Source organism: Mustela lutreola, chromosome 7, assembly GCF_030435805.1.
Source record: "Mustela lutreola isolate mMusLut2 chromosome 7, mMusLut2.pri, whole genome shotgun sequence".
NCBI lineage: Eukaryota > Metazoa > Chordata > Mammalia > Carnivora > Mustelidae > Mustela > Mustela lutreola.
The window spans coordinates 138628976-138650240 of NC_081296.1; the positions used below are offsets into that span (position 1 = coordinate 138628976).

At 53.5% G+C, this 21265-nt stretch overlaps 1 protein-coding gene across 3 annotated transcripts; it reads left to right on the top strand.

Moving 5' to 3' along the window:
* Positions 1-239: 239 nt before the first annotated feature.
* On the top strand, positions 240-16487 carry ABCD4 (ATP binding cassette subfamily D member 4). Of its 3 annotated transcripts, none has more exons than XR_009355837.1 (19): positions 240-394; positions 3589-3707; positions 3861-3988; positions 5332-5471; positions 6702-6818; positions 7207-7332; positions 7932-7982; positions 9773-9867; positions 10117-10238; positions 10338-10429; positions 10580-10669; positions 12367-12575; positions 12933-13024; positions 13536-13572; positions 13959-14008; positions 14629-14681; positions 14980-15036; positions 15670-15785; positions 15960-15981. XR_009355837.1 is itself a non-coding variant. In XM_059182817.1 (19 exons), exons 1-19 carry the CDS (start codon positions 357-359, stop codon positions 16026-16028), a joined length of 1821 nt encoding a protein of 606 aa, XP_059038800.1. In that variant the 5' UTR covers positions 240-356; the 3' UTR covers positions 16029-16487. The 3 variants fall into 3 exon arrangements, 2 of the variants coding, with proteins under 2 accessions (XP_059038800.1, XP_059038801.1); XM_059182817.1 differs by having other exon boundaries at positions 14960-15036; positions 15960-16487; XM_059182818.1 differs by lacking the exons at positions 3589-3707; positions 3861-3988 and having other exon boundaries at positions 258-394; positions 14960-15036; positions 15960-16487.
* Positions 16488-21265: the final 4778 nt, after the last annotated feature.

A 21265-nucleotide genomic window follows, 5' to 3' on the forward strand; every position in this document is an offset into this window, starting at 1 on the left:
TCACGGTGGCTTCTGTGGGAGAATGTATAAAACATCTACATTCCGCATCTGAAATACTTGTCCTAAAATAATCCCATTTTTCTCCGCTGTTCTTGTCAAAAAGGAAACCTCCTCGATCCAGCAGTGGGCGCTGTAGGCGCAGGGTCGACAGAATGTAACACTCAGCACTCTCTGGTTCTTTTCGAGGGGTGGGTCGCTTCCGGGAGTGGCTTCGTAGACCGGCGCCTTCCTCTCTAGCCGCCCGTCTCTGTGGTCGTCGTGGGCCCGCCCCTCTTCGGCCAACCCAGTGCTCTTTGGACTCTTCCCGCAGCGGAGTCCGGGGCAGCGGTCCTCCGGAGGAGGGTGGAAGTTGTCCCATGGCGGTCCCGGGAACGGCGACCGGGGCTGGCGCCAGGTGAGCAGGGCGGCTGGGGAGGCGAGCCGGGTCCCTGGGTGCCTTCCCTGGGGGTGTGTGGCTTGAAGAGCCCCCGCCCCCGCGAAAAGAGGAGCTCGGGAAGGGGCGCCCAGCCTCCCGCGCGACCCGAGGCCGCCCCCAGCACTCTGGCTGTGGGATCCTCTCCCTTGGAAGTGGCTTTTCCATCCCCCCCGGAGAACCTCCAAGTGCACAGAATTGAGTTAATCGTCCTCATTTGGCACGCTGTGATCCAGCGCAGGGCCCCTCTTGTGCTCTACATCATTGTCTTCCTCTCTTCGTTCCTTATTCTCAACCCGTTGCTCCCCCGTTCTCAGACTCCCACGAGTGTACAGCCCAGTTTACATAAGTTTGCGTGTCTGTTACCTTGAAAGATAGATTGTGGGTTTTGAATACCTATAAGTGATAGTATGCTGTGATTTAAAAAAAAAAAACAAAAAACCTTATTACTCAACGTTGTGTTTTTGAGAGCATGCATTCAGTAGTAATCTAGTTTCTGTTTCTGAGGGCTGCTTGGTACTACCCTATGTACTTTGGATCGCACTTACTTATACATTCCCCTAGTGATGGACACTGAGGTTGCTTCCAGTTTTTAACCACCACAAATATGCTGGCGCTTGTCTCCTTGTGAATATGAGTAATATTTTTCTGGATTATCCACCCCAAGGTAGGATGCTAGGTCGTACCTAATTCTGCGGAATTGTTTTCTGGAAAGGTCATCTTGAGTTTATACTTCCCAACAGCATTGCATAAAGGTTCTGGCTTCCCCACATCCCAGGAATGTTTGGTATTGTTCGGTTTTCTGCTGTTTTATCAGTCTGATGAGTTGTAAGATAGCATCCCGTTGTGTTTTCATGTATTAAGCATTTGGGTTTCCCCTTTTCTGAATTACCTGTTTGTATTCTTTTACCACTCTCCGTGGATTTCCTGTCTTCCTGACTTGCAGGAATTCTTCATATGCCCTAGATTTTAAAGATTTTATTTATTTATTTGACAGAGTGAGATCACAAGTAGGCAGAGAGGCAGGCAGAGAGACAGAGAGGGAAGCAGGCTCCCTGCCGAGCAGAGAGCCCGATGCGGGGCTCGATCCCAGGATCCTGAGATCATGACCTGAGCCAAAGGCAGAGGCTTAACCCACTGAGCCACCCAGGCGCCCCTGCATTTCCTTCTATTAACTAAATAGAATTTCACACTTAGATTTTTAATCCATTTGGGTTTTTAAAATTTTATCTTTCTAAGTGATTTGAGGTAATTTTCCTTCACCATTTTCAACCAAAAACTAATGAACTAATAATTAAAAATTGGAGAGCCTGTGAAGCATCATTAAGAGCTCAGATCCTTGGAGCTAGGCTGCCTTTGTCCAAACCCTGAGGCTCCCACTTACAAGGTGGGTGACAGGGCAAGTTACTTAACCTCTTTTGCTTCAGTTCCTTATCCATAAAATAGGATATAGTCTCCATCTCTTAGGGTTGTGACAGCCAAATGAATTAAAACATGTAAAACACATGTTGAACAGTACTGGGCACATAGTATGTGCTTAATAAGTATTGACAACTATTCTTATTACTGTCACCTATCTTGTGATATAACCTCTTTCATGTGCCCATGTAAACATAGGTCTGTTTTTTCTTTTGGTCTCTGTTCCATTTGGTCTTTTTGTTTCTGTATTTAAACCACAGCTCTGCAATATGATTTATCTTTTTTGGGGGGGAGAGAAAGAGAGAGAAGGGCATGTGCGCACACATGAGGTGGGGAGCAGAGGGAAAGGGCGAGAGAGAATCTTAAGCAGGCTCCATGCTCAGCACGGAGCCTGACAATGGATTCAGTCTCATGACCCTGAGGTCACGACCTGAGCTGAAATCAAGAGTTGGATGCCCAACCGACTGAGCCACCAGGCGCCCCTGATTTGTCTTACTAATGGAGGGTTTGTGTTTCCGATTCCTCCTTTCCCATTCTTTACAGTTGCCCTCAGCTACTCATGGGACTTTATATTTTCATATAAAGTTCCTCAGAGAAGCTCTGCTTTTTTCTTATAGACTATTTTTGTTAGAAATGAGGTCTTTATAATGTTAAGTCATGCCAGCTCTGTCTTTTTAGGTCTTCTTTTGCATCTTATAATAGAACTTTTGTTTTTCTTCTAAAATGTGTTATCCTGGGCCGACTGGCTGGCTTAGTCAGTAGAGCTAGCAACTCTGGATCTCGGGGTTGTGAGTTCGAACCGCATCATGGGTGGAGAGAGCCTGTGTCAGGCCCCCTGCTGGGCACGAGGAGTCTGCCTCTCCCTCTGCCCATCCCCTCACTTGTTCTTTCACTCTCTCTCATAAATACATAAAACCTTTAAAATATACATATACTAAATATATAGATAGATCGATGGATCTCATGACCTGAGCTGAAATCAAGAGTTGGAGGCTTAGCTGACTTAGCCATCCAAGGCCCCTAAAAGTAAAATCTTAAAAAAAAATGTGGGGCACCCAGTTGGCTCAGTGGGTTAAGCCTCTGGCCCTTGATCTCAGGATTGTGAGCTCAAGCCCCACGTTGGGCTCCATGGTGGGTGTGGGGGCCTACTTAAAAAAATGTCTTGCAAATTATTTTTAAAAGTTAATTCCTGGATATTTTACCATTGTTTTAATCATCTTATTTTCTTTGTATTTTCAAGTTGGTTATTGTTGATATAGAACACTATTGATATTTGTTATGTTAACCTTATATCTGGCTGAACTCCTTTTATTCCCATCATTTGTCTATTGATCTGCTGTTCGCTGTGTAAATGATCACATTATCTGCAAATAAAGACAATTTAATCTCTCCCCTTTTAATTCTTTTACCTCATTTATTTTTCTTGCTTTATTGATTCAGCCAGGACCTTAAAATCCTTGATGGGCTTTCTCGTCCTATTTGTGACCATAAAGAGGATGTGGCTAAAGTTTCTTCATTAACTATGCTTCTTTGCTGTCGATTTTTGGTAAATGACCGTTTACAGCATTTACCAGCTTAGAGAAATTCCCTTCTCTCCCGGGTCTGTTCCAGGCCTACCGCCTTCAGCATCGGGAGGCCATGCATCCTGCACGGGCTGGATCCCTCCCCAGAATGATGTAGGTCAACCTGCTAACTGCTCTCTAAGGCTTCACTGCCCTCATAGGGCTCACTCAGCTTCTCCCGCATCTCTTCTTCAGGCCCAGGTTAGATCTGCAGTTTCTCCAGCGGTTCCTACAAATACAGAAGGTTTTGTTTCCCTCCTGGTCATCACAGAATGCCTTGATGTTCCTGACCCTGTTGTGCGTCACCCTACTGAGTGAGTGAGCGAGCCCAGGCTATCAGGGTAGGGCAGCCCTGGTTTGGGATCCCTTCTTTCTGGGGAGTTGATAAGGCGAGGACTCAAGGGGAAGCCTCTCTCTTCGTTTTCTCCCCCTTCGTCACTGACTTCGAACCCCTCTCCCCACCCCAGAACAACTGGTGATCTACCAGGTCGGCTTGATCCCCAGTCAGTACTATGGGGTCCTGGGAAACAAAGACTTGGATGGGTTTAAGAGCCTGACCTTCCTGGCTGTGGTGCTCATCGTTCTCAACTCCATGGTAAGGTCTTCTCCCTGCGTTTGTCTTCCTCTCCAACCTAGCATGAGCACGATGCCGACTCGGACTTAGCCACCAGGAAGCAGGAAGCAGGCTGTGGGGTGTGTTCCCTCCCTTTCTGGGAACTAAAGGTCAAAACCCTGTGCAGAGCATTGATCTTGCTGTTGGGCCCAATTCCTGGGATGTTTCAAGCTCCCAGGACTAGGCCATGACGTTCTGGTCAGCATTTAGCAGAAATGACCTTGTCCCTTCCAGTCCCATTATTCTTGCTTCAGGGAACTCTGAGCATTTGAAAACTAGGATCAGCAGCCAGGGGGCTATTGCTTCTCCATGGGGCCGAGGCCGTGGTTCAGCCTGGCGCTGTGTCATACCTCCCAGCCTCGGCACCCGCTGCTTTCCTGCAACATGGCCTCCGTCCCCACCCTCATTCACGCGGTTAATGCCTGCTCACTTGTCCAGGTTCTGCTGTCGTCACCTCCTTCCAGTCCTCCTTCACGTTCTCCCGGGCTCCTCCACCTGCCCTCTTCTCTGCTTCGCTAATACTTGGAGTTAGCCTCTGCTGTAACACTCCTCACACCCTGTAATTGTTTCCTTGCTAGGCTGAGCTCATTGTCATTGCCTCAGACTTAGCATGTAGGCGCTTCATCAGTGCTGAACGAGGAGTCAGGTCTCCGCTTGGACTCGAGCCTGATGCTCTGTCTGCCTGTGCTGCCCGTTTTCTTGGGGAAGCCCCTTCTCATCACACTTAGACAGTCTGGCTGGGTCTTCTGGCAGTGAACCCCTAAGTATACAGAGCTCCCTTCCAAGTTTTGGGGAAAAGAAAAGTGAGAACATAGATGGCATAGAAGATATCATCCCCGGAGCGCCTGGGTGGCTCAGTGGGTTAAGCCTCTGCCTTCGGCTCAGGTCATGATCTCAGGGTCCTGGGATCGAGTCCTGCATCGGGCTCACTGCTTGGCGAGAGCCTGCCCCCTGCCCCGCCTGCCTCTCTGCCTACTTGTGATCTCTGTCTGTCAAATAAATAAATAAAATCTTTAAAAAAAAAAAACAAAAGATATCATCCCCAATTTCCAGAAGCTCACTGGCTCTCAGGATGAGACCGTACAATAGAAAGGGGCCAGAGGCCTGTGCTTGGTGAAGGAAAGAGCATGGGCCGGAGGGGGGAGGGGAGAATCCCCTGACTTGACACTTTAACACGACAGAAGTGCTGAGTGGACAGAGACTAATCGGGATGGGCCGGGGCCAGCCGGCAGATGCTCTCTTAGCGAGCCCCGGGCTCCTCGCTGAGACGAGCAGAAGCCGTCCCTCCTGCTCTCTCACTTCCTCTCGCTTCCCCCACTGCGCAGCTGAAGAGCTTTGACCAGTTCACCTGCAACCTGCTGTATGTGAGCTGGAGGAAGGACCTCACCGAGCACCTTCACCGCTTCTACTTCCGAGGCCGCGTGTACTACACCCTCAACGTGCTGCGGGATGACGTCGATAACCCGTAGGCGCCCCTCTCCGGCCTCCGGGCCCTCCGCAGGGTTCTGTGGGTCTGGTTCGGCCCTGGAGAGTTCCTGCCACAGGCCCCTTGAGATCATCCCCAGGTCTCCGCAAATGTTGATAAGCACCATAGGGGATGATCTCAAGGGGCCTACAGCCGGATGGAGGCACCCCCGAGCAGCTGCAGGGCTGAGAATAGGGAATTAAAAGATAGGACGGCTCCCTTTTGTCCATTTTATATCCTGCGCTTCCCAACCTCTGCTGCGGGTTTCTCTCCAAAGAAAGTGTCCTTGCTAGCAAACCAGCCCTTGGATTTGCAGCAGTACAAAATTATTGCTGCCCTGGGCTCAGTGTAAGACTCAGACCTTCATTCTTTCACCTCCCGGTTGATAGGCCTCCGTTCATGGAGCCTCAGTTTCCCTTTCTGGAAAATGGGGATGATGGTTCCTATCTCAAGAATACCTCAAAGGATATTCACGCAGTGCACCTGCGCAGCGCCTGGCATGTGGCGAGTGTCCCAGTGTCAGTCAGCGCTGGGTGTTTTACAGGCGAGGAAACCAAGGGCCAGAAAATGCAAATGACTTGTCCAAGGTCATGACTCTCATTGGAAATGGGAGTCAGTGTGGCCCCTGTGGTGCCGTGGTGCAGTGGGACACAAGGGAGTCTCTCCTCACAGACATTCCCTCTCCACTCACCACCCCTAGGCCCTTTTTTGCCTGGCGTGACCTTTCGTCAGCTTAAGCTGAGCTTTGCCGCAAAGATGCTGGGGATTCCTGTTGCCTCTTATCTTTCTCTTCTGGGCTCCTCCATGACTCAACCCCTATGAAGCTTCTGCAGCCAGATAGCTAAACCGGGGGCAGACCCAGGCTCGCAGAAGAGATTGGGAGGAGCTGGAGAGAGGGACGGCTTTCCTGCTCATCCAGAAACTCTGCTCTTTAACTCCGGTCTTTCTCGGGTGCTACTCAGAACAGGCTTGGGACCCCTGGGTACTGGCCCTTTCATTTGCTACTTTTCCTGAGGGTAAACTGAGGTGCCCCAAGAAACAACTCTTAAGGGTTGTTTAAAGCTCCTGAAGGCCTTAGTGCCTGTAGGAAAACCAGTGCTTGTCTGAGTCCATCTCCCCCTGGGGTCGTAGCTAACAGCACCGAAAGGCAAGGTCAGAGTAAGAGGTAACCTCTCCGCTCTCGCCGCCCCCCGCCCCGCTGCCGGTCCAGTTGCTCTGTGTTGTGTGCAGGGACCAGCGCATCAGCCAGGACGTGGAACGCTTCTGCCGGCAGCTCAGCAGCATGGCGAGCAAGCTCCTCATCTCCCCCTTCACTCTCATCTACTACACCTACCAGTGCTTCCAAAGGTGAAGCCTCTCCCCTCGCCCCTGCACCACCCCGGCCAGATGTTTCTCCCCTGCACCCGGCCCCAGGTCCCTCACCCACCCACTCCCCTCCCCCAGGTCAGGGTCCAGAAGAGGCTGGTCTCTCTTCCTCCCACCTGCAGCCCAGGAAGGCTTCCTCTGTCCTGTGCTCAGGCCGCTCCCCTCCCTTTGGACATGGGGCATTTCAGTGTCACAGGGGTTCTGGGACCCTGACAACCTAGACCAGGTGCCAGCTGCCCCCATACAGGAGCAGAGGTCCCACAGGACTGCTGCCTGAAATTGGACGAGGACTGCTTGAAAGTGAACAGGAATCAGGGCTGAGGCCTGCGACCGTGTGTGACACCCCCACGCTCCCCTCTCTGCCTTCCAGCACGGGCTGGCTCGGGCCTGTGAGCATCTTCGGGTATTTCATCCTGGGAACCCTGGTGAACAAAATGTTGATGGGGCCCATCGTGGCACAGCTGGTGCAGCAGGAGAAGCTGGAGGGGGATTTTAGGTATGTTCCCCTTGCTTGAGGTTTCTGGGTTGAGCATCATGGTTAAGGAATGGGGGTCTGGAGTAAAATTGCCTCATTCGAATCCCAGCCCGCGCTCATCGCTAGGCATGTGCTCTTGGGTGAGGTCTTGAACCTCACTAACTTTAGTTTTCCCGTCTTTAAAATGGGGGTTGTACTACTGTCCACAGAGGGGATTGTGAGGAGCATTACTGAGATTCTAGGTGAGATAGAACTGTGTCTGGTTGGCCATTATCGTCCCTTGGCCTTCTCCTGTGCTTCTGTTTCAATCTCCCTGTCATGGCTCAGCCAATAGATCCAGCGCCTGCGCTGTGCTTGTTGGCCTCCTGCTTCAGGTTGGGCCCTGGGAGGAGGTGGTGTGGGCAGGAATGCACCTGTCCTCGGGGGAGGTGAGGCGTTCCCCTGTCTGCACAGCTCCTGCCACCCCACCCAGGCCCTGGGATTCCAGCCCTGCGACAGCTCGGGGAAGGGCTGGGCCTTTTCGAGGTGGAGTCAGGTCTGGAGGTCGTGGTCCAGGCCTCCTAAAGGAGAGGGGCCAGCACTGCCCGTCACCAGCACACGTTTCCCTTTGGCCTGCCCAGGTTCAAGCACATGCAGATCCGGGTGAACGCTGAGCCTGCTGCCTTTTTCAGGTGAGTCGGCTTTCCTTCTGCCGCATCGGAGCTGATAGTGGAGATGACAGGAAAGGAAGGACCCGTTGTCCGGCCCTCCCACCGTCCCAGAGCCGTGGGGCTGAGCATCCTTGCACTTGGCTGTGACCCCCACCCCGTGTCTCTCCCTGTCCTTGTCTGCCTCATCCTTAGATCCAGGGATTTGCTTCTGAAGCTGCTTGTTCCTTCTAGTGGCCCAGGAGGGGGCGTAAATTTGTTCCAAGAATGAAACGAGTGAATGCTTCCTGTCTTGGTGATGACTATAAGGCATTGCCTCTGCCTCACTTTTCCTTCTGTAAAACGGCTTTCTGCCAGTGCCTGATGGCCAGTCAGAGTCTCAAAGACTGCTCCTTTGTCTCTGCAGGATGGGAGGGAAAGGAGGCCTCAGGAGATCAGGAGACTCGCTCCCCACTAACACTGTCCAAGCAGAACGAAGTATCTATAATAATTCTTTTTTTTTTTTTTTTTTTTTTTAATTTATTTGACAGACAAAGATCACAAGTAGGCAGAGAGGCAGGCAGAGAGAGAGGAAGGAAAGCAGGCTCCTCTGTGGAGCAGGGAGCCCGATGCGGGGCTCGATCCCAGGACCCTGGGATCATGACCTGAGCCGAAAGCAGAGGCTTTAACCCACTGAGCCACCCAGGCGCCCCGAGCAGAACGAAGTATCTAATCTAACAGCAGCCTTGTGAAATCTCATTCCTTCCCTCAGGGTGTCAGGGTAGGTCCCAGGGCCCTGCCTTCTGTGAGGCCTCTGGAGTCATCGTTAGGCCCCAGAGTGGAAGCGGCTGTTGGATCACCTGGAGCTAATAGCCCTGGGACCTTTGCCCTGGTCTGTCTTTGCTGCAGTTTGCAGCTGCCGCCACTTGGGGGCGCCAAGCATACTAGGACTCTGAGGTGGGCTTTGGTTGTGTGGCCGTAGGGCTGGGGCTGTGCTTTTGGATTTTTGCAGCCTCTCATGAAGTTCTGGGCTCTGGGGAAAGCAGGTTGACTCTTGGAGTCCAGATGGGTTCTTCTGTGGCTTCTCTGTCCCTCTGGCATTTTCCAGGTGCCAGGTACAGAATGCAGTGCTTCTGCCTGTCCCCCAACCTGGTAGCTCAGGGACAGGAACTGTTTCATCCCTTTGTTTATCTCACTGGCTAACCAGCACAGAGCCTGCCACCGAGCAACTGCACCGGGTGTAGCTGCTGAGTAACAACAGCTGTTACTTACTAAGGGCCCCTCTTCTGTCTGGAACTTTCTACTTAGAAATTCTCTAACTGGGGCACCTGGGTGGTTCAGTGGGTTAAAGCCTCTGCCTTCAGCTCAGGTCATGATCCCAGGGTCCTGGGATCGAGCCCCGCATCGGGCTCTCTGCTCAGCAGGGAGCCTGCTTCCTCCTCCCTGCCTACTTGTGATCTCTGTCAAATAAATAAATAAAATCTTAAAAAAAGAAATTCTCTAACTTATTTTGTAGGTATGATCAGCCCCATTTTACAGAACAAGACACTGAGACTCCGAGGCTTAAGGCACTAATCAGTGTCACCCAGCTGGCAGTTGGCCAGAGCCAGGGTTTGAGCCGGGCCTGCCCAGTCTAGAGTTCATGTTCTTTCCCCAGACAATACTGTGCTGAGGAAGTAAAGCAGTGAATGGAGGCTCGTGGCAGAAAGGGTCTGAGATGAAGACCACTTGGATGGGCTTGGTCCCCAGAGGAGAGTGTGGTGAGGGCCGGAGGGTCCCCCTGAGCCTGGATGAGGCTTTGCGGGCCCCATCGACATCCCAGCCTTCCTCGTCAGGGCTGGGCATGTGGAGCACATGAGGACAGACCGCAGGCTGCAGAGACTCCTTCAGACCCAGCGGGAGCTGATGTCCAAGGAGCTCTGGCTGTACAGTAGGTGGACAGAGCCCGGGGAGGCAGGAACCCCAGGAACGGGATAGCCTTCCCTTCCCCCGCTTTCTCTCTGCACTAAGCAGTTTGCTGGCATGAAGGGATTAACCACGGGGAGCCACTGCCTTTGCCAGGAGTGTCCTCGGGAGAACGAGGCCCCAGGGACTAGCTTGGTCCCGTCTGGTGGCGTCTTCCCTCAGAGTGCATAAGTGGTTCCCGGGTCTCTAACCTCGGTGTTTCTGTCGCCTGCAGTCGGCGTCAACACCTTCGACTATCTGGGCAGCATCCTGAGTTACGTTGTGATCGCCATCCCTATTTTCAGTGGGGTCTACGGAGACCTGAGCCCCACCGAGCTCAGCACTCTGGTCAGCAAGGTGAGGCTCCCTCCCGGGCACCCCTCACGCCGTCCCCTCTGCCCAGCGCCCGGGGCCTCGGCGTCCAGGCCGGCGCTCATGGCTCGCTGTGCTGTGCAGAACGCCTTCGTGTGCATTTACCTCATCAGCTGCTTCAGCGGGCTCATCGACCTCTCCAGCACGCTCTCCGATGTGGCTGGTTACACACACAGGTGAGGCTGCGTCCTGAGCAGAGCGGGCGCCCCTGGGAGGAAGAGCTGAATGAGAGAAGGGACAGAAAGGCCATGTGCCAGAGGATGTGAGGGAAGGAAGACCGCATTCCCCTGGGCCCCCAGACCCACCTCGGGTTTTCACTTGTCCAGGATCGGGGAGCTTCAGGAGACCCTGCTGGACATGTCCCTGAGGTCGCGGGCTGGCGAGATCCCGGACGAGAGCGAGTGGGACACAGACAGGTGGGCGCCAGGCGGGCAGGGCGGTGCCATGGTGCGTGTGCCCAGCTTGGCTTCGGCCTGAAGTCCTGCCCTTCCCTGGCCGGGCGGCGGAGCCCTTGCCAGGCGTGTCTGTGTGGTGACAGTCACGCTGTGGTGTCTGCAGGCAGTGGGGCTGTTCTGGCATCTGTTGTGGTCATTTACGCCTTCCTCCAGCTGCGGGAAGCCCGGTGCACGCTCCTGCCTGGGCACGAGATGACAAAACAGAAATCTGAGTGGTCTCCCTCCCACTGAGCCCTGCCGCCTGCCCCTTTCCTCCGGGCCTGCCTGTTCTCTGTTCCCCAGGCCTCGCTCACCTCCACATGTATCTTGTGTCTCCTTTCTTTTTTTTTTTTTTTTTTTTTTTTTGAGATTGTATTTATTTATTTATTTGATATATATAGAGAGAGAACATGAGTGGAGGGGAGTGGCAGAGGCAGAGGGAGAAGCAGGCTTGGTGAGCAGGGAGCCCGATGGGGGGCTCAATCCCAGGACCCTGAGATCATGACCCGAGCCGAAGGCAGACGCTCAACTGACTGAGCCACCCAGGCGCCCCTCTACTTGTGCCTCCTTGATGCATTGTGAGGTTTCTGACCTTCCTGGGCACTGAAGGTTGTTTCATGTCCTCACTTTCTTGCTCACTAATTACTCAGCTGTTCTGTGTCTCAGTTTCTTCATCTCTGTGAGGGGAACAGTAATGGAACCTTCCTCTCAGGTGATTGTGAGGCATAACTGTCACAGTCCATGGAAAGTGTTTGGACAGTGGCCACCAAGTGAGCTTTAAAAAACGGAAACAGCCCGAGTTCCAGGGCCTACACGCAACTGCCTTCTGAGGGACTAAAGTCTGAACTCTTGCCCCCGTTTAGAATTCAGCCTTCCTGCGGCTGTGAGCCTGGGGCTGAGGAGGTGGCGCAGTGACACCGGAGGTGCTGTTCTCCGGGGGAGAGGGGCGTCTGTGCAGAGCCAAACTCCAGGTCCCTTTACGACCACCACGCCCGTCCTGTCGTAGCCACTGGTCACACGCGCTGTGCAAACCCCCCAGGGTTAAAGCTAGAGTTTCAGCTCCGTGACCCCGAGTGAGTTACTTAGCCGCCTGACTTGGTTTCTTCATCTGCCAAGTGGGGATGTTGTTTGTGATCCATGGGTGTTAAAGCGGATTAAGAGCAGTCGCGACGGGGCTTTGTGCAGCCTGGCACAGACTAGGCGCCCTCAGCCCTCCTTCTGTGTTCGTGTGCCCGGGCTGCCGTAGCAAGATTCCCCAAGCTGGGTGGCTCACACAAGACATTTATTTTCTCACAGTTCTGGATGCTGCAAGTCCAAGATCAAGGTGCTGGTTGGGTTGGTTTCTCCTGAGGCCTCTCTCCTGTCTTTCCGCTGTGTCCTTTTCTGGCACTTTCTCTGCACGAGCATGCCTGGTGTGTCTCTTCTTAGAAGGCCGTCAGCATATTGGATTAGAGCCCTACCCTGATGGCCTCACTTTAACGTAATCATTTGTTTAATACCTTCTCTTCAGCTGCAGTTATGTTCTGGGGTACTGGGGGTTGAGACTTCAGCCCGTGATTTTGAGAACACAGTTTAGCCCATAACAACTCCTCTGTCCAGAGGTGAAGCCCCCCCCTCAAGGAGAAGACCCTGCCCTCTGCAGGACTGACTACTTCTCTCCCCTTGTCTTCTGACCGCAGGGCCCCGGAGTGGCCAGTCGCAGAGCCAGCGGACACAGCTTTCCTCCTTGAGCGGGTCTCCATCTGCGCCCCGGCCTCTAACAAGCCCTTAATCAAGGATCTGAGCCTGAAGATCTCCGAGGGGCAGAGCCTGCTCATCACGGGCAACACGGGCACGGGCAAGACCTCCTTGCTCCGGGTTCTCGGCGGCCTCTGGGCAAGCACAAGGGGTGAGAGCCAGCCTTGGCCTGGTGGGATGCAGGTGTATGTGTGCGCTGCGTGTGTATAGACCTCTAGGCCTTTTTTTTTTTTTTTTTAAAGATTTTATTTATTTGACAGAGACAGGAAGAGAGGGAACACAAGCAGGGGGAGTAGGAGAGGGAGAAGCAGGCTTCTCGCTGAGCAGGGAGCCTGATGTGGGGCTCGATCCCAGGACCCTGGGACCGTGACCTGAGCTGAAGACAGATGCTTAACAACTGAGCCACCCAGGCACCCCGAAATCCAGGCCTTTTTGTTAGGGAAAGGAAATGAGAGACAGTTACTTTCTCTGGGAGATCTCAGAGTGGAGGTTTCTGTGGGTTCTGCAGGCTCGGTGCAGATGCTGACGGACTTCGGACCCCATGGGGTGCTGTTCCTGCCACAAAAGCCATTCTTCACTGACGGGACCCTTCGGGAACAGGTCAGCCTGGGGCCACTCCTACCTCCACCCTAATGGAGACTTCTGGCAGTGTGACAGGTCTCAGCTCTAGAAAGTTATAGGGCAGAAGGTGGGGCATTGAACGGCTCCTGCCCAGGAACTCCCTGGTTCTAAGAATGCTTTATTCCTCCCTGAGGATTGGGCCCCCGTAGTTAGAGCAGCTCCTGGGGGCAGGTTAGTCTGTGGGGGCCAAAACCAAATATCACATACATTTGTTGACCGCCATGCTGGATTCTGGAGGCCGTGGCCTTCGGAGGCTCACAGACTCTTTCCCCTCAGACACACATCTGAAGGTTGCAGTGACCCTGCCCCGCTGTCTGCTGCCCCAGACTCCCCCGCTGGCCCTTGGCGTGGGTGTCGCTCCCCATCCTCAGGTGGAGAGGCGCCTGGCCCCTGGCAGTTGCTGAGGCTGTTGCCGGGGGAGGATAGGCTGTGTACAGCACCCCCCTCTCACGGGCCCTCATCTTAGGCCCGTGCGGTTTTGTTTTATCAGGTGATCTACCCGCTGAAGGAAATCTACCCAGACTCGGGTGAGCCGGCCCTCCCTGGGCGCCTTCTCCCATTTAAATCGTCCCTGCTCTGCCTGGCTGGGGCCTCGCTGATGCCTTTTGGCAGAGGCTCCAGCAAGGCTGCTGGTTTCAGGTTGTTTTCTTCTCCTTCAAGTGTTTACTGTTTGGGAGCTGTACCCTGACCTCGTCTTGTTCTGTCTTCCCCTCCTTGAGGAGAGACACGCACTTGAGGAGGGAAGGGACTTCTTCCTTCGCCTGGCCCTTCCCTTATGTATTAGGGGCTGTAACCCTCACCTTGCGGAGCCTTAGCCCAGATTCTGGTGTCCCCACCCCTGCCCCCTTCCATGATGTCTCTTCTGGCTGCCCAGAGGGAGCTGACTTCTTGAAGAAGCTTCTCTGTTTGGCAGGTTCTACTGATGATGAGCGGATCCTGAGGTTCTTGGAGTTGGCAGGCCTGGTGAGTGCAGGCAGGGACCTCGAGGTGGTAGCACTGACCACAAGAGCTGGTCCAGCAGAGCCGGCGTAGTGCCCGGGGCCCAGCACTGACGGTTTGAGGCTGGACCGTGGGAGTGGGAGTAGAAAGTGGTGATAGGAGCAGTTGGCCAGGGATAGGCAACGGGGGGTGCGTTGTCTATATTGAGTTTAATTATTTATTTATTTATTAAAAGATTTTATTTGACAGAGAAACAGGGGGAGAGCGAACACAAGCAAGGGGAGTAGGAAAGGGAGAAGCAGGCTTCCCACTGAGTAGGAGCCCGATGCGGGCTTGATCCCAGGACCCTGGGATCATGACCTAAGCCGAAGCAGACGCTTAATGACTGAGCCACCCAGGCAACCCTGTATTGAGGTTTAAAATGTTAATAAGATGAAGTCTGCTTTCTCTTGTCATCCTGCTCCAGCAGATGTAGACAGTATAGTTGATGGGATCGTCCTCTCTCTGGGGGGCTGCTTGCTCCCACAGCCCCTGCCACGGTGTGTGCGCCACAGGGCCCTCGCTGTCTCCGGGGCGTGTGTGGTGGGATGACGGAGCTGGGGTGGGCCCTCTCACGGGCAGCGTTCCCTCTGGGTGTGTTACAGTCCAGTCTGGTGACGAGGACAGAGGGTCTGGACCAGCAGGTCGATTGGAACTGGTAAGAAGGGAGTCGGGGTGCTCCAGAGCCAGCTCCCCCAGCACAGTGGGTTCTGGGTATTTCTTGGCCCGTTAGGGGCATGTTCACGCCCTCGGGAGCAGTGTTTTGGCCTCACCTCCCGCGGGCGGCGCGGCTGGCCTGTGGTTGAAAGGGGAGGGGGATGTCCGTCTGTCCCGGGGCCAGCCTCTCTGCCCAAGAACCTCTTCTTGCTTAGACCCATTCTGTGCAAGAGCCAGGTCCGGCCTCCTTCCTCTGGGGGTCTTCTTCCTGTTCCTCAGGTACGACGTTCTGTCCCCAGGAGAGATGCAGAGGCTCTCCTTTGCCCGGCTCTTCTACCTACAGCCCAAGTATGCAGGTGAGGTGTGCTCGGGAAAAGCACACGCCCAGTATTGTGTGCCTCTGTGTGTGTGTGTGTGTGTCACTGCCGGGGCATTCAGACGTGTTGGAGAGCCCCCTGTGCATGGCCAGCCACCTCTGTCCCTGCATGGGAGGGTGGCAGGGCTCTGCCCCTGTGGCGGCAAGGTTGGCGTCCCCAGTACAGCTGTGGATGGGTCACACCACCAGTTCTCGAGCATTCTGCCATGGCAGCAGCTGGAGCCGGCCTGGAAGGCTTGCGTTCTTACGCTCCTCAGCCTCTGCCGTAATAAGTGGGCAGCACCCCCAGCTGTGCCTGGCAGAGGGGCGACAGGTGTGAACTTCTTCAGGGGCTGATGTCCTTGTCCTTGGGGGAGCTGAGAAGCGCTGGCCTGCGAGGTTCTAGGCTATGCTGGCGCGGACCCTGGGAAGCTGGGGGGTTTCGTCCCCTGGGAAGGGGATGGGGCCTCGCCCTCTGCTCTTCCGCCGCACTCTCTTCCCGTGCCAGGGCTCCTGGGAGCCAGAGCAGCTTTCAGCCAGCCTCGCCCTGGGTCCCAGCCGGAGGTGAGCGGGGTGGGAGAAGCAGCAGAGGTGGGCCAAGGGCTGATCTCTTCCTGCCGAATTCTGCCCTCAGTGCTTGATGAAGCCACCAGTGCCCTGACCGAGGAGGTGGAGGGCGAGCTCTACCGCGTCGGCCAGCAGCTGGGCATGACGTTCATCAGTGTGGGGCATCGCCGTAGCCTCGAGAAGGTACCCAAGCTCCTGGAAGTGGCCTGAGGAGGAGGAAGAGCCCAAAGGCTGGGTCTGGGCAGGGCCTGGGGCCCTTCAAAATGGGGAGCCGGGGTGTGGAGAGGGCAGGGGAGGGACGGCCTTCTGTTGTGCGGCCAGCACAGCCTCATCTGCGTCTGTGCTGGCCTCTTGCAGTATCACTCCTTGGTTCTGAAACTCTGTGGAGAAGGAAGATGGGAACTGACCAGAATTAAGGCGGAGTGAAGCCAAGGGTGTGGCTGGCCATGGGAAGAAGTGCCCAGCGCGGGCCGATCGGCATTCTCCTGGAGAGACTGGGGGCCCTGTGGGGCAAGGGAGACCCCTGGCTCACCTCCCGGGCCCTGTTCGGGGAGCCCTGGGAGAAGGGCCCAGCCGGGGTGTGGCTCTCTGTGGGGTGCTCTGTCCTGCCTGAGCGCCCCCTGCTGCCTCAGCCAGAGCTCCCAGCACTTGGAGTGCCGATTGCTTAAAAACGACCTCAGATTGTGTTTTCTAAACAAAAACCTGAAATGTAGGCTCTATGAGAAAGGTAGGGTCATTGTGGAAAGAATATTGGGCTTAAAGTCAAGAGATCCAGAAATCTTTTAAATCCTTTAATTTTTATACAAGATTTTTTTAAACTTTAATCAACTATTTAAATTTTCTAACTTTTTGTAAAAAAAAAAAATAAACATTTCTTACAAATTATAGCTTTCTCCCTTTTACTTTTCCACTGTAAGGTGACCTTTTAAATTGAATCTGCAGACTTATATTTGGGAGCCTGGGGGGAAGGGAGATGCACTCTCCACTGTACTGGAACATTCTACGCCTGGTTTTTCACTTCACTCCAAACCTATAGTTTTCCTTTGCCGGTTGTACCTTAGGGTTGTACCTAACCTCTAGGGAATTCTGTTTTTCTTGTCCTAACCCAGGTAAAAATAAAAATAAATCTCTTTCCTGTCAGTCAACTAAAATAAGGTCAGAGATCCTTCAAAAATAATCTTTGTGAGGAAACAGCAGCAACCAGAGGGAACAGACAAAACCCAGAAAGCACAAAAACTTGAGATGGAAAGTGACTGAGCCCGAAGCCCTTATTCTAGAACAATGTTGCCCAGAGTTGTGTTGTTAGGATAGCACACTCATGATTTTTGCCAGACCTCTGTACTTCTTATACTGTGAAATCCCCCCCCCTTTTTTTTTTAAGATTTTGTTTATTTATTTGACAGAATGAGAGAACACAAGCAGAGGGAGAAACAGACTAGCCTGACATAGGGCTCGGTCCCAGGACCCTGGGATCATGACCTGAGCTGAAGGCAGAGGCTTAACCATCTGAGCCATCCAGGCGCCCCCCCCCCCCCCCCCCCGCCAGCTAGTATTTTTAAAATTAACTCACTCTTTAAACCTAGTTGATTTTTTTAAAGTTACTTGATATAAATAGAATGTAACTGTAAAAATGAACCATGTTCATAACGATGTTATGAAATTGCAGTTTGGTACTGTGCCTGGAGAGTCTGAGCCTGAGGCTTTGCTCTCTGTACAAAGGGAGGTTAAGGGATGTCGCAGGGAGTTAGCCATACCGGCGCGCAAGTAAGAACTCTCTCCTTAATAAAGTTAGACACCTGGAATGGGAACTGCTGGGGAAATCACTTCCTCACTCTAAGACTTGAGGTGATTTATTGCCTTGTGGGTCCCGCTGAACATGCCGGATGTGGGGTGGGAAACCACAGAAAGGGAAACTGGGGAGGTGCTGTCTGCACAGCGGGCGCCTCCCCTGCCGGCTTGGCTGCCCCGCAGCCCTGGAGCCTGTTCCTCAGTTCCACCGTATCGGGGCGCTAGCGCAGTGCATCCGGGTACCTTGCCGAGACAGCTCAGGTGGCCACCTGACTGGGTCCGATGGCCGTTCTGGTCCCTGGTGAAGCTTCCTGAGGAACCTGCAGGACATCAAGTCCACAAAGGCCCGTGGCAGCCCTGCAGCCAGTGTCCAGCCCCCTCACCGCGCTGGGAGGGACCATCAAGGTTGGCATCTGCTCCAAGAGCCCTCCCATCCTTGAATCCCCCAACCGCATCCTGCCAAGTGTCTTCTGGCCTCCAGTCAGGCACATCTAGCCCTGCGGACCACCCAGCCTCGGACCCCTCTAACTGAAGAAAGCTCTTTTTCAGGTTAAGGGGAATCTATCTCCCTGAGGACTAAGGATGCCCCAGACTCCCACTCCGTGAGTGTGTGTCTGTTACATTGCAGGGGCTGGGTGTGGATAGACCCCCCCCCCCAACAGTTTAATTTCTGTACTTTTTTTCAATATAGGAAGCTCCCCCCAGCCTTTTGTTGACAGCATCGCCTTACGGACCTGCTTCCTCCTCACTAGACCCTCGAGCTCCCAAGCCTTCCTGCAGAGGCTGCTGCCAGCAGATGTCTCAGGAGAGCAAGTTGGTGCCTAACTCCGGGTCTTGGTATTTGCTTTTCCTCCAGCTCAGACATGTTTCGAGTGCTGTTCCTATTCTGAGTGCCCAGGGCTCTCCCTTGCAAAAGCTCTGGCAGGAGAAAGCTGTCAGACCCCACCTTTGCCCATCACTCACCTCAGAGATGGAGGCTACTGAGAGTTTTGGATGAATCTGTACACACCTGTATAGAAGTCTAATTATGTGTCCTCAGTATGAACAAGGACAAAATGTTTATTTTACATGTTTTCAGGGGCACCTGGGTGGCTCAGTGGGTTAAGCCTCTGCCTTCTGCTCAGGTCATGATATCAGGGTCCTGGGATCGAGCCCCGCATTGGGCTTTCTGCTCAGCAGGGAGCCTGCTTCCCCCTCTCTCTCTGCCTGCTGTTCTACTTACTTGTGATCTCTCTCTGTCAAATAAATAAATAAAATCTTTTTAAAAAAATAAATGTTTTCAAATCAACCAGGCAAATAACTTTCCATCTCATTCTACCAATCAGGGAACTACACAGACCCAGTCAATGGTATACAGAAATGTTAGTCTGTCCCTTTGTCACCCTTCTGAGGAGTCCTAGGGCTGTGGGACAGAGAGCAACATGATCTTCTGTCATCCCCATCATATGTCTGCTTACCATAGCGATACTACCTACTGTGACCTGCAATTTAAATGCAATCCCTATCAAAATCCCATTGGCCTATTTCTGCAGAAATGAGAAAGTTAATCCTAAAATTCATGTAGAACTGCAAGTGATCTCAAATAGGCAAAACAGTCTTGAAAAAAACCAAGTTGGAGGACTCACACTTGGAGGTTTCAAAAATTACTTCGAAGGTATGGTAATCAAGACATGACAGTGTTCACATAAGGGAGAGTGTTTCTTTAGGACATCAGAGTGTTCAAAAGTGACCTCATGTACAAGGGAATTTAGAAAGCCGCATGCATGGCCCGGACAGGATGCACGCTCATCAAAGACCTGAGAAGATCCTGAGCTTTCCTTTCTGGCTGGCCTCTCGGCTCAGACCAAACTGGAAGTAAAGGCTAAGATAGAGTTAAAAGAGTTAAGCTGGCTCAGTGTTAGAGTCCCCGGCACGGAGTCAATCTGGAAAGGGGGGGAGAGATGGAGTTTTTGTTTGCTCGAGATCCTGGTATTCAAGGAAATCACTGCCAAAATACTGACTGAACAGAGACTTCAAGTGACCACATGTGACAAGGATGACAGTCTTTGCAAAACTAGTTTGAGAAAGTGACCAAAAAGATAGTCTGCAGCCTTTAGTAATAAAAAACAGCAAACCCTGGGGAAGGGGAGGAACTGGTTTCTAGTTACTATATTATATTCGAATGTCCGGTTTTCAACAAAAGCAAATCATAAAAAGAAACAGGATTCTGGCCCATTCAAAGGGCGTGGCTGGGGGGGGGGAGGTGGCAGTGACAGAAACCATCCGTGAGGAAGTCTGGATACTCTTACTAAACGAAGCTTTGAACCCACGGTCTTAATTATGCTCAGATCGTCAAAGGAAACCTGAGAGCTCATTTTGGCTCTGGCCCTGGTGCTGAAGCCAACGGCTCGGTCTGCACCTAGCACTGACTAGGACTGGATCTGGTGTTGGAGTTGCTTCCATCTCGAGACGGCACTGGCTCTGGGTTTTAACTGGTGCTGGAGCTGGTCCAGGAACAGGTTGTACCCCAAACCTTGCTCTAGCTGACAGCTGACTCAAGCTCTGGCCCTCATGGTAGAGCTGGGGCTGGAGCCGGGGCTCACTCTCTCTGGGCGGTGGCTCTCTTACTGGCTCTAGCTCTGGAGCTATGGTAGAGCGAGCATGGGATCTGGGCTGGGGCTGCCTCTAGCTCTGGAGCTGGTATTGGCGCTGGTTCTAGCTCTCCAGTCCGCTCTCACTGGAGGTCAACAGTTTGACACGGGGCCAAAGGCATCTCTAGCTCTGGATCTGGGGTTACAGCTGGCACTGGAGCTGGTTCTGGAAAAGGTGGACACGACATTCCAGGTCCAAGCCAGGCAGGTTGCCATGTACAAAGGCCACCAGCTGCTTCTGGCAGGGCAAGTCTGGAGGCTGGCAAGAATCCTCCAGATACTGGTCCAGCAGCCAGGAGTGCAGGATGGTGGGGAGGGCCCTGAGGATAGGAAGGCCGGCAGCAGAGTCAGAACCCTGGCCTTTGCCACCCACACTGCCTCCTACGGCACTTTTGCAGGGGGCTCTGCTCCTCTACCTGGCCTTGCGCATCCAGAGACCAGCGGCATCCCAAACCCACTCTGGCTTCCTGTCAGAATCAGGTCCGGTCATCACGCAGGGGACTCAGTCATAGGGTGCTCTCGATAAGTGTCCAACCAAACACCCCCTTCTTTAGGGAAGTCTGGCCTATTCCTATGTCTCTGTCTCCTGCCATAAACTCCACGAGGGTAGGGAGGGATTGTGCCTGCTCCGTTCCTCACACAGCACCGGCACACAGTAGGTGCTCCATAAATGTCTAAGGGACAAGGGAACAATCGTAGTCTGTCCTACCCAGCCTTGTCTGGGCCCTTGCGGCCTCTCATCCTGTAGCTTGCGTGCTGAGGTGCTGCCTTACTCTGCACACTGCATCTCATCTCGTCCTCTCCCTGTCCCTGCGGTTCTGAAGGACGGGGCCACCCCAGCCCTAGGGGCATGCGCAGCAGAGCATACAGGGGTGAGGTGCGAGGCGGACTTGGAAGTAGGTTGCTCACCACGCCCCTTGTCCTGGGCCCCTGCGCAGCAGCCCACGGGCAGCGGGGGTGGGGGGGCTGGACGGGGGGGGGGGGGCGGCAAGGAGAGCTGGGAGGGGGCTGTGGTGAGTCTGTGTCTGACGCTTCCTCACGATTACATTCAGGTTTTACCACCTGATCCCGAGGAAATACCAAACACAAATTCTGGACACGCTGTCAAGAAACTGGCCTGAAATCTTCAAAACTGTCAAAGTCACGGAAAGCAAGGAAAACCAGGACGGTTCCCACCTGAAGGGAACCGCAGAGACTTGGCACCTTAAATCCAATGTGTGGTGCTGGACTGCATCCACCACTTAT